This window comes from Aricia agestis, chromosome 5, assembly GCF_905147365.1.
Source record: "Aricia agestis chromosome 5, ilAriAges1.1, whole genome shotgun sequence".
Taxonomy (NCBI): Eukaryota; Metazoa; Arthropoda; class Insecta; order Lepidoptera; family Lycaenidae; genus Aricia; species Aricia agestis.
In genome coordinates, this window is record NC_056410.1 from 16,726,677 (window position 1) to 16,743,387 (window position 16,711).

At 33.6% G+C, this 16,711-nt stretch overlaps 1 protein-coding gene across 2 annotated transcripts in view; it reads right to left on the minus strand.

Annotated features, from left to right (window-relative positions):
• Positions 1-16,711, minus strand: part of LOC121727363 (forkhead box protein O) — a 117,235-nt gene that overhangs the window by 97,196 nt on the left and 3,328 nt on the right. For both annotated transcript variants that reach the window (XM_042115156.1, XM_042115155.1), the window contains exon 2: positions 14,044-14,255. In XM_042115156.1, the coding sequence (XP_041971090.1) occupies positions 14,044-14,255 (212 nt within the window). The remainder of the gene's footprint in view (positions 1-14,043; positions 14,256-16,711) is intronic.

Genomic DNA, 16,711 nt, shown 5'->3' on the forward strand with positions numbered 1-16,711 from the left:
TCTGCGCTCGATGCAGACTAAACAACAGACGGCCCAATTGGGCCGTATTTGAATCTTCACAACGCGCGCGGTAGTAACATAATATCTGCTTTGAGTATTTCATCATTGTTGTACGGTAAGTATACATTGTTGTACGGTAAGTATACATAATACAGTGCGTCAGAGTTAGTTAACTTAATTAAATAATTTTGGTACCGCGCTTAAATAACATTAAGTCTGTTCCAGTTACATTAACATTTTCAATTAAAATCCTTGAAAATCCTGAAATATTCGCCATCTTGAAAATTTCAAATTTCGAACATGATACCGCGCGCAAAATGGCGCTAAAATAGTTGCGTGGTACTGACGCGTACACAATCTACAATAACATTTTATTTTTTAAGACGCAATAGAACAGGATTGGCGCGGGCGGACGCGAGGGGGGAGGGAGGGAGGAGGAGGTCATGACGCGAGTGACGCCGCGTGACGTCGACTGCAGCGCGCGACACGTAATTTACACTGTTTGTAAACACAACCACGCTTAGACGGTAACTCCCGACTTCTCAGAAGCTTCTGTAGTCTGTACTATTTACGATGCGGCAGTCAATAAAGGCTACAACAGATGGGTGTCTCATACTTAAAGGCGATACGAAAGGAACAGCTGAACTTACAATAGTAAAAGGTTTGGTCATTGGTGGTATCAAATTTAGTTATCAAATTAAATTTGGCATTGTCACAAGAAAATTCTTGCAGTGCAGATTTTGCCATTTAAATAATTATTCTCAAGTCTTAACATTGGAATTCTACCACATGGTAGGACTCAGATTTGGCAACTCGTGACCTAGAGTTTTCAAGGAAGTTGTTATTATTTAAAAAATTGCAGGTCGTAAAATTACTTTCTATAAGTATTTTAATGATGAAAATAATAATAATATTGCATCAGTTGAATAAAATGCTGTATACTGATAAAGTGAATGTGCACAACGTTTTTAAGGGAACAAGACAAGTCGTGACCAAATCGTAAATCCCAATCAACTTCAATTAAAAATGGCGGCCAAAAGGCCCAAAACACATCATTTTGATTACTTTATAAAGTTAAATACAATATACGTGACGTAATTAAAAATACTTCGATATTACCTTCGATATTACTGGGCAGCCTGAAGAATTTATATTATCCTCAGAAACTGTATTCAGGAAACATTTAAGCTCCTACAGTCGAAGTGTAGGATTTTCTTTTTTTTTTTGGATTTTAAGGTCCAGAGGTCTTTGCCCAGCAGCAAGCACCAATAAAAAAACTCTTCCGAACGAGTTTTTTTAACCAGCCAGTAATGCAATCTTAATTTAATGCAATCTTTCGTGACATTTATCTAGGTTTCCCTCGCATGTTGGAATCGTAGTATTCCATTCGTATTCCATCACGAATCATTATCACCAATTAGCAGTATTTAAGTAGGTAATTCATTTGATGAACATAATGTCTTTAAAATTGCTTCAGTTTACATGCGTATAATTACTTACTGCGAATAATTTTAGCATCTAGTTTGTAATGTTGTTATGTCTGGATCGTGCGCAGACTTATAAGGGGTAATTTACTTCTAAAAAGGTGTTTATTTAAGACAGTTAACACTTAATAATATTAGATCCACCTAAAATCAAGATCACCCTTAAAATCTTGTGATCCGCCCCTCCAAATTCTAGGTCAAGTAGAGGCAGTAGAGCAGACGCGATTTCTTTTTTTTTTTTTCTAGAAAATTGTAAATATAATAATTTATAAAATTCAATTAATTTGTATTAAAACGTAGATGCCGCTATACCTACAGATATACCGATAGCCTTTCAAGTTTCACATAAATACTATTATGTCAAAATTACATAATTCGTGTCACGAATCACGATACTTTACTACGTCCTGCGGACTTGCATGTCATCGGACAACTTTCTCTTTAATCGATACTGATAATGAGTGCGACTGTACCTAACTAATTTAATCCCTTAGTAAAAAAATTGTAATATTTTTTAACGGTTTTTTTTCAGAATTATACCTATTTGTATAAAAGTGAGTGCAAGTGTGAAAACACTTCTATCATAAAATAATAAAGACGTTATATGTATTATATACAGAGTAATGCACATAAATAGAGAAATTAGAAATACTTAAAAAGATTCGCGCAGATAAATTAGCGAGTTGAAAGAGTTTTTTCACGCTGCTTGTCAAGAAAATTCCATACTTATTAATAACTTAGTATCATTGAAGCATGTTACATGTAGTTCCAGAGATAATCTACGCTCAAATTAAGATACGATCTCTTTTGAGCTCATAAATTATAGATAAAATCTAATAAATAAGTATCAATTATAACATTAATCTTTGGCGGAAGAGATTTTTTTTTTCATTTTGCTAAAAGTTTAATTAATATTGCATATATTTTTTTATCAGAAGTTCGCATAATATTAAACTAGTAATTCTTACACTTTGAACTTGCCATTATCGTATAATTAATATCTAATTTATACATAATTAATCGGTATTACCATAAAATTTTGTCCGTAAGGCGTTTAGGCAAAGAAAACACGCATTTCCTCTAAAAACCGATGAAGGCTTGGTCTCCTAGGTACGTAAAATAATACCGATACGCTAATACATGGGCAGTTATTAGGAAATCGTCACTGTAATTTTATGATCAGAGTAATTACTGACTGTGCGTTGTAATTGAGGTCCCGACCCCATAATCGTATCGATAACTCTGGTAAGTATAAAGTGTAGCCTCTGACTTCTGAGTGTTCATTAGGCTGTGATATTTTTCAGGCAATTTTACGACTTTATAACATCGCGTCGCAGAAGTAGTTGTCTGAATTTATACAACTCTGTCTTAAACATGACTATGCAAATCTAAAATTAAAAAGTTGATGAATTAGTCAGAATTGTAATTTGTAAATTAAGTATAAGACATTGTTTAGTTTTTGGGTTTAATAATTAAAAGCTAAATACTTAATAAAAATTATGACGGATATCTTTATATTTTTCTAAAATAACTGTGTAACACTGAACTTCTCAAGATGGTGGCGTTTTAAGTTTAAGTTAGAATAATTATTTTTTTTTGTAAACACCAAAGCTATTGCAATAAGTATATTTTTTATTTGAATAGAAATTACAAAATAATTTATTAAGAGGATACACCAGGGGCGAGAGAAATTGAAAATAGGTATTTCAAAATGTATTGCTGTCTCACCAATCTCAAGTCTCCCACCGCAGAGCGCGATAGAGACAATACGACAAAAGTTCTAATAAAAGAACAGAAAATCTTCGATTCGTTGTCCGCTGATTCCTTCTCCAAAACTTAACCGATTTAAGTCCTTTTTTCATTAAGAATTAAAGCAAGGATTGAGCTGTTTTCTTATGTTTTATTTTTTTTGTATATTTTAGCCAGTTTTGTTTTCTGGGTGTTTGAACACAGAGGAAAATCGGTTTTTAGACGTTCTTATCTTTTTTAATAATAAAATTATGAAAAAAAAAGGGACATGCTAATAGTGGCCATAGATATTCAGGAAAAAAATCATAACTCTACCGGCATTATCCAGGGAGGAAACAGGGGACAACGTTTGTATGGAAAAACGGTGGTGTGGACTCCTAGGTCTCCTATATTATGTGTTCGTTCTGCTCTATATCTTGGCTCGATCTTTTCCCGATACGATTTCCGAACTCGTTTTCCGTATTCGGAAACTTGAAGTTGATTATTAACAAATCTACAAAGACTAATTTTTCGTATAATTTAGCACAAATTCCTCATTTATTTGTCATCGAATATACTCGTAGTAGAATCTCTATCACCCGTCGTTTCAGAAACTCATTGTAGAGTCACTACTAGAACCTCTATAAGACTGTCGAAAAAACTAAGAGCTACTGGACTATTTAGATAATTTGCAGAATTTATTCTAATAAAGAAAAAGAAAGTCTGGGTGCTTCGGCATTTTGTGTCTTCGATAATTTCAACTGCAAAGTTGTAAGGATTTGACAAAAGACTTCGCAAGCACTTGCCTTAGCCCTTTACATTATTGAATAGATTATGCAGACGAAGTCGCAGACCTAAGCCAGTACCTAATAATTATAAATATTATCATACTCGTGTAGAATATATCAAGAGATTACAATATAAGATCACTACGTCGCGACTTATAATAAAACCCAAGTATTTTAAATTTTAAACCGGTTTTACTAGATATGAGATGCGTCGTGGAATTTTTTGCTTGACCGACGTTTTTTTTTTCAAGACGTATGTAATTGTACCTGTGTATGCTACGTTAGACGTATCATTAAAACTTAATAGACTGTTTCATCTTGTACAATTTGGTTGGATTGTAAAAGAGATTTTAAATTTTAATAAGTACATAAAAATTCGCCAAAAATTTACTAGAAAAATATAATATATGTAATTTTTAATGATTTAATTTAGAATTAATTAGTTTCATAATATTCTTAGTTATTTTAAGAATATCACTTTAAATTTAGATAAATAATTGTTATAATTAATTTTAAGTATAAATATTTCTCGCCTATTAATTAAATAAAAATGTAAGTCCATAGCGTTTGTAACATGATTTAGCATATTTTAACTTGAATAATTACTTCCGCTTATATTACGTCTGAATATTATTATGAATGAAATTATTAAAATAAAACGCATTTTGTTCGTAACACTTGGTAAATTTATGGGTGCGTGGAAAATTTTAAACGTGACTTAACTTTGGTTGACTTTGAATTTAACGTTTATTTTGTAGTTTAAAATTATACCTAAGTATATATGCCACGGCCCACGAGTCACAACGGTCTGGCCCCGTGCTAAGTAGTAACCTGAAGCACTTGTGTTACGACTTACTTACCAGACAACGGAAATATATTTAATACTTTTATACTATACATGTTATTATATTTAAGATTTTTATTTTTAAATATATTTTTATAATTATTCAGCAATTTTATACCCACATTTATATTACTTATAGTTTATCATGTAATGAAAATTAAATGTCAAACAAACATTAAGTTTAGGTTAGCACGCCTATGTGTAATGTGGATGATGTAATGGTGGATGGATTTATATAAGCGGTTTTCAAATAATAGAGACAACTAAAGAAAAAAAAATAAGTAAAGAAGGTAGGAATGGAATGCTAGGGATAAAGAACCCCACACCAGTGGCACAAGATTTCCCTAGTCTAATTTGTAATACTTACAAGTAAAATTTTACATTATTTATTGAGTCATCTAACATTGTATGATGAATATATATAATACACTTTTTTATAAGATATATTATATCGTTAAAGCGTAAAATCTATAAGCGTTACCCTTTCGTAAAGTGCGGGGAATATATTTTATATCCAGCAGTGCTTATCCTCCATCCAGCCGCATCCAACTAAATCCAATATATTTTTTATTCATGAAAACGATTGACGTTTGTATGTTAATTCGTGGGTCCGGGATGAAATATGACTGAGATATAGGGCCGATATTAATCCGGCGGTTACAGGCGCTGCCAAGAAATCAAATAAATCCTATGACAAACAAGACATATAAATCAATCAGGGCAAGGTGGTGTCGGTATTGCAGGGAGAGACGAGAGAGAATGAGAGAGAGAGCGAGAGAGAATACATCAAAAGTCTTGTATCGGTGAATTTATGGTGAAAACTAAACTCGTTATCGACTTGCGTTTATTTATGATTCTTTTGATTTATCGACGTGTAGGCAAATTAGGTATGCTTTATTTCGATACTGAGGAAAATTAAAGAAAAACATTTTTAAACTAGAGCCACAGGCTAATGAACAGATAACTCTGAAAAACCAGGCAAATTAAACGCGTCCTTTTGATGCCCCTTGACACTTTTGGGTGAATTAAAACAAAAATTACTAGAACAGAGTACAGACCAACAAGTAATGCGTGCTGAATAGACAGAAGTCAAAACCCTGAAAACCAGAGCCTTCGATGATCCAATGTCAGGATATAGAAGAATAGAATATAAACTTGACACAAGAGGATGAAGAAGTCATAATCTCCAGTCTCGAAAGACATGACGGAAGAAATCATGCTCTAAAACTCTAGATTTGGTCAGTCCATGGGCGTATATAAGGGGGGGGGGGTCCGGACCCCCCCATTACTATCCATCTTACTTGTGAAAATAATTAAGTATTATTATACTGTGGAGCGTATTACTTTTTTTTTAATAATTAGGACTTAGGGCCCCCCCCCCCCCCCTTACCAACGCTAAAAACCCCCTTGGGTCAGTCATTAGGATCTAGATTTTAGAACATGCCCAAGAAACACTCCAGACTCAAGAATATGCTTTCAAAGAGCAAAAATATGCTTGGTGTTTTTTTTTTTCAAAGAGCAAAATACGCTTGGTTTTTGCTCAAAGAGCAAAATATTATGCTTAGTTTTTGCTCAAAGTAAGTTCTGTTTTACGGCTCCACTCAGGCATTTAATGATGATTTAACTTGAATTTAATGAACATTTTGGCGGATAGCGTCTACATTTAATTACACTTAAAAGTAATTAATATTCGTCTCCGAGTACAGTTAATTTGGGTAGTCAGCTGACTAAAACCCATTTAGTCCATATTTAGTCTGACCGCAGATTTTAAGGCTATCAATGTCAGATTTCTTGCTACCTAGATTTTGTGTCTAGTTTTTATAATCGCAGTCTTAAAATTTATTAGTCTACTGCGGTGAGCCTTCCGTCTGTCATAATATATTATCACTTTGAGGTGGCTTGCATCACACTTTAAAATAGCGTTAAATAGTTAACGTTCAGTCACATTTAAAACCACAATTAGATCATGAATTGAGGTTATTTTAAGGCAAAACCTACATAAAGTCCAACTCTCACAAAACTTTATAATAAAACCGGCCAAGTGCGAGTTGGACTCGCCCATGAAGGGTTCCGCAGCAGCAATAAGGTTTATTTTTATGAAATTAAGAGGTTTTTGATTTATTTTCATATTTCAGTTGATTTAATCTTATAAATATAAAAATGGATTTATAAATGTGTTAGTCGCGCTAAAACTCGAAAACGGCTGAACGAATTGGGCTGATTTTAGTCTTAAAATATTCGTAGAAGTCCAGGGAAGGTTTTAAAGTGACACGAAGTTCACCGGGACAGCTAGTGAAAGTTAAATTAAGGTTTACCATTTATGACGTATAAAAAAACTACTGGCTAGATCTCGTTCGAACCAATTTTTGTTGGTAGTTTTTGTAGTAATATACATCATATATTTTTTTAAGACTTATCATGCCCCTACTTCAGAAGTTAGAGGGGGGGACAGGGGACACATTTTACCACTTTGAAAGAGTGTCTCTCGCAAACTGTTCAGGTTAGAAAAAAATGATATTAGAAACCTCAACATGATTTTTGAAGACCTATCCATAGATACCCCACACGCATAGGTTAGATGAAATTTTTTTTTTTGTTTTAGTTGTATCTATGGGGACCCCTAAAATTTTTAATAATTTTTCCATTTTTGTATCAAAATCTTAAAGCGGTTTACAGACTACATCTACTAACCAAGTTTCAATGGTATAGCTCTTATAGTTTCGGAGAAAAGTGGCTGTGACATACGGACGGACAGACAGACAGACAGAGATGACGAATCTATAAGGGTTTCGTTTTTTGCCATTTGGCTACGCTTTACAACCCTAAAAATGTCCGCGGGGCTAAAATGGTCGCTTTGTAGAATCATAATATGAATCAAATTATGATTCATTTTCTTAAAATTGCAAAATGGTCACTCTGCTTGCAATTCATGTCTACAGATCGACAAGGCTTTACATGAACGTGGCGAAAAAAGGAACTAACGCTGCCATCATACAAAAACGTCATTTTATGACAGTTCTCCTTTACGTACAGCGCCCCCGCTCACGTTCATAAAAAGCCTTGTCGATCTGTAGTAATTCGTACTAATTTGAATTGAGAGGAATTGCTAAATGCGCCCATTTTAGCCACGTAGTCATGCCTCGTTAATATGATTATAGTATCTTTACTGATTGTCTTCATCCACCCCATCACAGATGAATCGAATCTTTTATGTAATAAAACTTTAAGTAAATGTTTTTCTTTAAGTAAATACATATTTAAATAAATTATCTATGTATATATGTTCTGAGATTTTCAACATTTAATGCTGGACATGGTATCATAATGTTTTGGCAACATAATTACAATATTCATTCTGTATCTACAACTCCAAATGCTTACAAGCATTTTTTAATTAATCACCATGATTCGTGGAAATTAACATTCACAGCAATTACAAACATATCTTAAATTGTGCGCAAAACATTAATCTACTATTTTTTAAACATACTACGGACTAGTTCCTTTACCATTTTTAACTTAATTTCTAGTTTTTTTTTTACCACACAATTATACTTTTTATCAAAGAATTCTCTTTTTTTACCCAAAAGTATAATATATTTATAAGTGTCGGTAAAGAGCATATTTTAAACAATTAAAACACAAAAATATCTACTTAAAAGTTTCCTAAGAGTCAATTGGGTCGATAATGTTTGAATAAACGATAATATTAAGGCCAGTGATCCGCGCCAGCGGTCACACCTACGGCCTACCATAATATGGACGACTGATAACACATGCGCGCTGTCCATTGCTTGCTGTTGACGTCTAAATCAAAACGCGATATTATTACGAGGAATGTATTAGATAACGCGCCTAAACTTCGCGGGGGCGCTAGTGTCATCAATAAGATAAAACTTAATACTCATTCAAAACCAAATCATACTACGTTTCAATATTTTTGTTGAAAATCCTAGAAAAAGTAGACATTATTCCACCTACTTATTAAACATAATATTATTTACGCAGCGTATTTAGGAGGATTCCACACCGCCATTTTTCCCATACAAACGCTGTCCCCTGTTTCCTCCCTGGATAATGCTAGTAGAGTTATAATTTTTTTCCTGAATATCTACGGCCACTAATACAATGTCCCTATGTTTTCCTTTTTTTCATAATTTAATTATTAAATAAGATATGAACGTTCAAAAACCCAAAAAAATGGCCAGATTTTCCACTGTGTTCAAACGTCCAGAAAACAGATTTGGATAGATTATACAAAAAAAGCAAAACATAGGAACACAGCTCAAGCCTTTTTTTAATCTTTAATGAAAAAAGTACTTACATCGGTTAAGTTTTGGAGAAGGAATCAGGGGACAACGAATCGTTGATTTTCTGGATTTTCTGCAGTTGTCTCTATCGCGTTCTGCGGTATAGGCTTGAGGTAAGGGAGACAGCTATAGATATTACACGTACTTTTTTTTCATTTCTCTAGCTGCTGTGGTATCCTCTTAAAGCCCGTTGTCTGTCATGTGTCTTTGTATATTAGTAATCTTTATAGTTTATAGTATGATTCATATGAATAATCTTATAGAATATACATATATACCTATATATATAATATTTGATTTTTGTTGTCTTTGCTATTGGATAAATTAATAATTATTTAGCTTCTAAGTTCTAACATGTTACATAACTCATTTTACTATTTTTTATCTATGTAAGCAAAGCATTCAATAAACAGTAGCTCTATCATGACGTCATCAAAACACTAATTTCTCCGTTAAGACCATATCCATATTCCACAGTAAAATATGTAGCTTTAAAAAATCAATGCAATGAAACAATGAAATTAAAATAAAAGTACAAAGTTGCAGTTGCAACATTGTCCCGGTTGTCGTTGCCATAACGAGACAAGAAAGTCCGACTGAGAAAGTTGGACTTCTGTGTACTTTAGAACATTTTCAAATTAATCGAATATCACGGGATTTAGTGATTTAATGGACAGTACGATCGATTCTAATTATAATTATTTGAATCGAAATAATAATTACTAATTAGTCATCTAATAATTATTATTATTAGATGACTAATTAGTACCTAATTATTGCTCATCTGAGAAAGACCTATTAAGAGTGTTGATAAGAAGCTAAAAAATCTACTTGAAACGATGACGCCGCTCTATTTACAAACAATAAAGTGCGACAAGGCTTTAAAGTTTAAAAGAACGTGGGCGGGGGCGCTGCTAGTAAAGGAGAACTGAAAAAAAAAATCTTTGGTCAAAATTGATTTTTTGTATGATGACAGCGTTAGTTCCTTTTTTCGCCACGTTCATTTAAAGCCTTGTCAAGTTCTACTAGTCTACCTCACCTAAGGATCAGTTGACATTACAACGTGACAAGGCGATGTTATGTAACGATGACGATAGGTACGGTACACATTAAATTGACAGACTTGCCGCTCGCGGTGTTGAGGCTGCCTGTTCAAATTCTAAACCCATTTCAAAATGTATCGCATCGCCTTGTCTTGCAATAACTATAGATGCTGGCGGGAAAGATTCCGAATTATTCCCGTCGAATACTTCGGAAGTATTCCGAAGTATTCCGAAACTTTGGGAATATTTCAACTGTCAAAAAAAACGAGGAAAATTGCGCTTGGAAGCTGTAAACTACTTATCTTTAATTGTGTTCTAAGAATATGTGATGCCGGTTACTAACATTATTAGCCAAGCGGCGAGAAACGGCTTTTTTGGCTTATTATCATGCTACTACATACTAGCGATAAATAGCGGCTGGTAACGGCCAATAACATTGATCCAAGTCAAAGACGGCGTATGCCTCCTTAGTGCGTTTAGTATCTATGAATTCGCTATCAAATAACCTTAAGGTATCAATGAACATTGAAGGATTCCTTATCAATGTGACAGCGCAAATACAATGTTATCAAAGTAGAGTAAATCAAAGCAACCTCACTCGCTCATTAGGAACTTGGAATTTTCCGCTAAGAAATGACTTCGAACGTGGAAGTTGAGGTTAAATATGTAAATTGTATTCTGATGTTAATCTAAAATTAATGCTTTATGCTCGACGGACACAAACCCGTTAGTGCCTCATATAATAATTATTTAATATAGCTGATTATCCACTATTGCCATTTTAGCTTGATTAGATGTTAATTTTTTAGGCTTCATAGCCTAAAAAATTAACATAATAAAAACGTTGCTAAACAATTTGGTCATATGCAACATTTTCTAATTATAAATAGAGCTTGCGATAAAATAAGTGCTAGATACGCAAGTAATCATGCAAAAAATCAGCAAAAACCATACAGGATTTGGTAGAATATGGAAATATTGCTGAGATAGGGATCAGAGTATCTTCAGCAACATACTCCGTTAGCGTATTATAAACTTGTCTTAATTTATACTGCAGCACACTTATCTTCTAGAAGATAAGTCCAAGATGGGCAAGGATAAAATTCGCGAAGGCAAGTAACGGTAGAGTATAACGGTAGCGAATTTGCTATTCAGGTCCATACGGCATAGTGAGGTGGAATACGCATTTTTAAACCGAATTACCATATCCGGTTTCCTTTTACTCCTTGAAAGTAGGATATTGCGTAAGGAAATTAAAAATCGCTTGAACTTTGAAGCGCTAAATCTGCAGATTTGTGAACTGGGATTAACGTACTTGTTGCATGAAAGAGCAAGTGTAACACGCAAAAATTAACGAGGCATCTACTTCTACAGTGTTTGCTAAGAACAAGGTGTAAAGTTAACTTCTGTGTATTGACAGAAGTTATAAAATAGTGAATTACTAGCTATTTGGGCTCAAAAATGTCTTCCCGTTTTATCCAAAAAGAAACCCATTTTCGTTTGACAGTGGTAAATAATAGGTAACGAATTGCTGAAGCACGTGTTCACTTATTTACAATTCATTCACCCCAAGACTACATGCTGTCTCACTCGCACGTTTTATATTTAAGTGTGCTAGAAAAAGTTAACACGTTGCTAATTACTCGAGCATACAATGCAAAGGTGTTTCAGGGGAATTTGTGCCGTCTTACGAGACTATACGTTCTATAATCGCATCAGGTTAGTGTTGAATCAGTATTGTATGCGTAAACATTAATCAATGCCGCGAATACCTTCACGAAGGTCACCAAGTTCGAAGTCAAAGATGATCGTCGCCATTAGCGTCATCGATATAAGCTGGAGGGATTTTTAAAGGCATTAGCAGTTTAGAATTGCAAATGAATGTCAATGGATGAACATGCAGCCTTCGGACGAGTGGGCGAAGTATCATCAACATCAGCATTATATTATGTATAAAGTACATAAATGTTAGTTACAGTAAATGAATGTTGGACATTGCCGACAAAATATGTGAGACAAGCTATACGACTATAACAACTTACTGTAGGTAGCAAGTACCATATTTTAGCAAATAAAGGTTCCTGTTTTATTCTATAAACATCATATCATCAATCACCATTTACCAGTTCTTTGATATTATCTATTAAATCATCAAATTCTGCACATTTTATATCGTCGTATTTTTCACATTCTACGAATTCTTATCACAAGTATTCAGATAAAAAATCTAAATAATGGATTCCGCTCGTGACAGAAATGGATTTCTAGGATGGTGTTTCTATTATCAATACGGTGTCAAGTCGGAATCGGACACTGCGCAATACGATCGAAATGCGTAGCGTATATTATATTGTGAGTTGTGACTGTTTTCGATGACGTTAGATCGTTGTTAACATTTTTGCATCGTGATTTGCAAATCATTAGCAATCAGTTTGCTTTTAAAATTGGAACTCGCGGAAGTTATAAGGATATTGGATCTTAGATATTCTATGATGCCAATCTTAGGTACCTTTACTTATTGAAATACTTAGTGCTTAAGTTTCTACCATCTACTACTGCTACTTCGATTAAAAATTGACTGTCTACTTAGGACGGTTAAACGATTGAAGCGTGGAGATCTGATCTTATGAGCGGATTTCCATGCAAGACCAAAACGTGGGTCTAATTACATCTACACACCGATTCTTACCATCTAAATCTAAAGCTAAAATTGCTTCTAGATTATAACAATCATAAGTTCACTAATAATTTTAATAAAATCAAAGGCAACTTTAAAAATATAATGTATTATACAATTGTTAATGAGGAGGTCACAACGCGGAAATAGTATCCCCAACGCCAGTTGGCACGGCCAGCTTTCCTACTAATATTTTGTTGATTGACTATTTTTAATTGTACGAATCGTAGTAGGCGAGACTTTACGATTCTCACTGTTTATGGTCTGTAGTGACGTGAAAATACGTTTATTACTGTCATACAAGATTGTTTCTTTTATTAAATTATTACTTAATTTGGTTTAGGAATAGCGAATTTTCGTGCATTGCTAGATATTTAGATGATTTGTTTCAATTATTTTTTTGGTTTGTGACGCTTCACATCATTATATTATTTTATTGAAATTTCAACTAGAAAAAGTAAAATTTTCAAACTTGGAACACTTTTAAACACTATTCGAAAATATTCTCGATCATTTTAAACTTAAACTAGGCCCAGTGGCCAGTACTATATATTGTGTTTTGAACTTTTGAGTGTCTTACTTTAATTTGCTTAAAAAAACAAGAACGTGTGGAAAGTAAAAACCTCCCAAAACTGAATATTAATATTTTAAAGCAATTGTAAATGGCTACGTGCCACTATGTAATTCTTTTTGGTGTATCCAATGGCCGAACGCCAAGTAATTCAGAGAAAGCCCTCAACATTTTTTCATCGGATTTCGTAAAAGCGTCGATTGTAAAAACTACGGAAACAAATGAACAATGAAGTTCAATGAAAATGGAATAATAATCTGTGGTTCCAAATTAAAAGCGTTTATGGCATCTGTTTCTTTTCGGGCTATTTCCTTTAGCTCTTCTTTTCCTGTATTTGACTATTTGATGTCACTTTCATTTGGTCACAGTAGAAACACTCAAGATCGGAAATACTGGCGGATATCGATAGATACAAAATTACAGATTTCCTTTGCAAAACTCAGACCAAATAAAAAGTTTTTTTATTTGGCCTGAGTTGCAAAACTGTATATGCCATGTATTGGATCTAATCTTCCGTAGAAAGAAATCATTTCTATGAAACAGCGCTGGTTCGGTTCTAGATGCCGAAAACGCTGCTCTAATATAAAAAATCTCTTACCTTCCATCCAGCTGACGAATTGCTGTCACCCTTGTCCTTAAAATATGGCACATTGTGGACCATCCACTCGTAGATTTGGGATAGCGTCAGTCTCTTGTCCTGGGAGGAGGTGATGGCCTGAGTAATGAGATCGGCGTACGAGAGGTTCCCCCATGCGTTTCTGCGGGAGGAGTTTTTTTTCGCAGTCACTGCTGTGGGCAATGGTGGCGCGCCTGAAAAAAAATTAAATTTGTTAGGTTATAGAACGCGACCCAAAGGCTTTGCTTCATGTTTGATGATTCTTTCAGTGTTAGATAGCCCATTTATCGAGGAAGGCTATAGGCTATACTTATTTTATCACGCTAAGACTAATAGGAGCGAAGAAATAGAGGAAAATGTGGAAAAAAACGGGTAAAATTATATGAAAGGGCTAACTTGAACGCACTAATCTCAGGAACAGTAGTTCCTGAGATTAATGCGTTCAAGTTAAGTCGGACCAGTAGGTCCGATTTGAAAAATGCTTTCAGTGTTAGATAGCCCATTTATTGAGGAAGGCTATAGGCTATATTTTATCACGCTAAGACTAATAGGAGAATGTGGAAAAAACGGGGGAAATTATTTGAAAGGGCTTATCTCGCGAACTACTGGAGCAATTTTTATGTTATTTGGCACAGATAAGAAGTAGATCACGTGAATGATATAATATTTTATATATTTTACACACGTGCGACGCCGGGGCGGGGTAACTTATAAATGAGCTGAGAAGGTTTAAGCAAAAAAAGTCCAAGATGCCAAATTATTTTAGTCATCAAAATATGATCAATGATGTTTGTCATACGGCGTACCACGGTGTCGCCTGGCACACGTCATTGGGCGTATCATGGTTTATTTTTATTGAAAAATCTGGTCACGGCCGTTTTAAATCAATTTTATTTCTTATTTTAATGTTACTTTTAATGAAATAAAAATTCCGGAATTTAATTTAGTAACTCCGAATTTCTTAAAAATATTAAATGCATTGTTGCAAGTCAAAAATTATTTAATTAGGTAATTTTGATTTGAATAAATACCGTATATTTTTTACATAAAAATATGCATGTTACAGGATAGTCTTTGAAGAATTTAAACTGTCCCGGTATCGACATAGTAGGTACATAGACATTGTGAACATTGTAACAAGATACATCCTACAGTATAAAATACCTATGATATACGTCTTAGAAATAAATCTGGATCGCACCGGTAAGAACCATCGATAAGTAGGTAGTTATGCAGAACTGCAGTTATAAATGCAATAACACTACCTTACTTAGACAGTCATGTCTTCTATAGCATAGAGTCAGGACTATAATACCTTTTTAGCCCAAATTAGTGGTAGTAAGCAAAAATAAGTAGATTCGTTAAGAAATCCCCGCATATTGTCTTGATTCTAATTTTAACACAAGTATGAAACTCTAAAATTGCAAATAAGTATTATGAAAATACATTTTTCATTATCTATGAATGTTTTGAGGATCTTTGGATATTAACAAAAAAAAACTTCGAAAATCAAATTCGAATGCGCAAAATATATAATGATAATTCATAAAACTAGGTGTTCTTTTAAATACGTTTTTTTCTAAGTAGACAATTTTATGGCTCCTAGAACTGCCCACCTCCCAACCCAAGTCCCAATATGTAAATGTTGCTGGCACGAGGCACGCTTAATGAAGGCATTATTATGCCGATAACCGCTTTAGAATCAAACGTGTATTTGAATTTAATTATTTTTATTCTAGGGACGACTTTGAATCTGATTCTTGACTCGGATTCTTTTGTTTAAGTCTCTCATCAAAGTCAATTAATTGAAACTGGCACTGATTTTCATCATGGTTTATTATATTTTCGGCAGTGTTAATAACTTCCTCGATTTCTTATGTCCAATTAACTACTTAACTAAGTAAATTAGTTACTTTTTCTCGGAATTTTATATAGTCAAGTTAAATAATCAAAGTATTGTCAGTAGCTCTTAAAATTTATTAACTATTTGTACACTATTTCTTTACTATCGTCCCATATATGACAGGTTATGATTTTATTCTGTTTTGTGTCACTTTATAGAATTTCGTTTGTTCAGTAATAATATTATGTTGATGATGAAGACTAAAGTAATCGCTAGCTCTAATTTCATAACAGGACGTTACCATTACATATTTGTTGCTTACTGCACACTTTTTCTGCTTGGCAAGTGTCTGTTAATTTCTGATATGTACAGAAATATTTGACCATGGCGTTGACTAAGTATAATATAGAATTTTTTTAGTACACGTAGTTGTTTAGATATACATGATATTATATACTTATCATCGTTTATGTTATCATATCATCGTACATTATTTTTGGTTGCAGCTGATAATGATTTATTAGACGTTGGGTTAAAACTTAAGTCCAGTATATTTACGAAAATTACAATCGAAATATGTAATGTTGAAGCTATTCAAAATTTTGTAAAAATTATGAGTAAGTACATAATATTTTTAATTTTATGACGAATTAAATCTTTAAAATTGCAAGACTTAAGAGTAATTAAAAGTGAAATGCCAATTAGTGTTCATATGACACGTGAAATATTGAATTTCTGATCATGGAGGCATTCTTTAGCATGCAACTAGACTCTAGACTCTAGAGTTTAGACTGTCTAGAACAATTT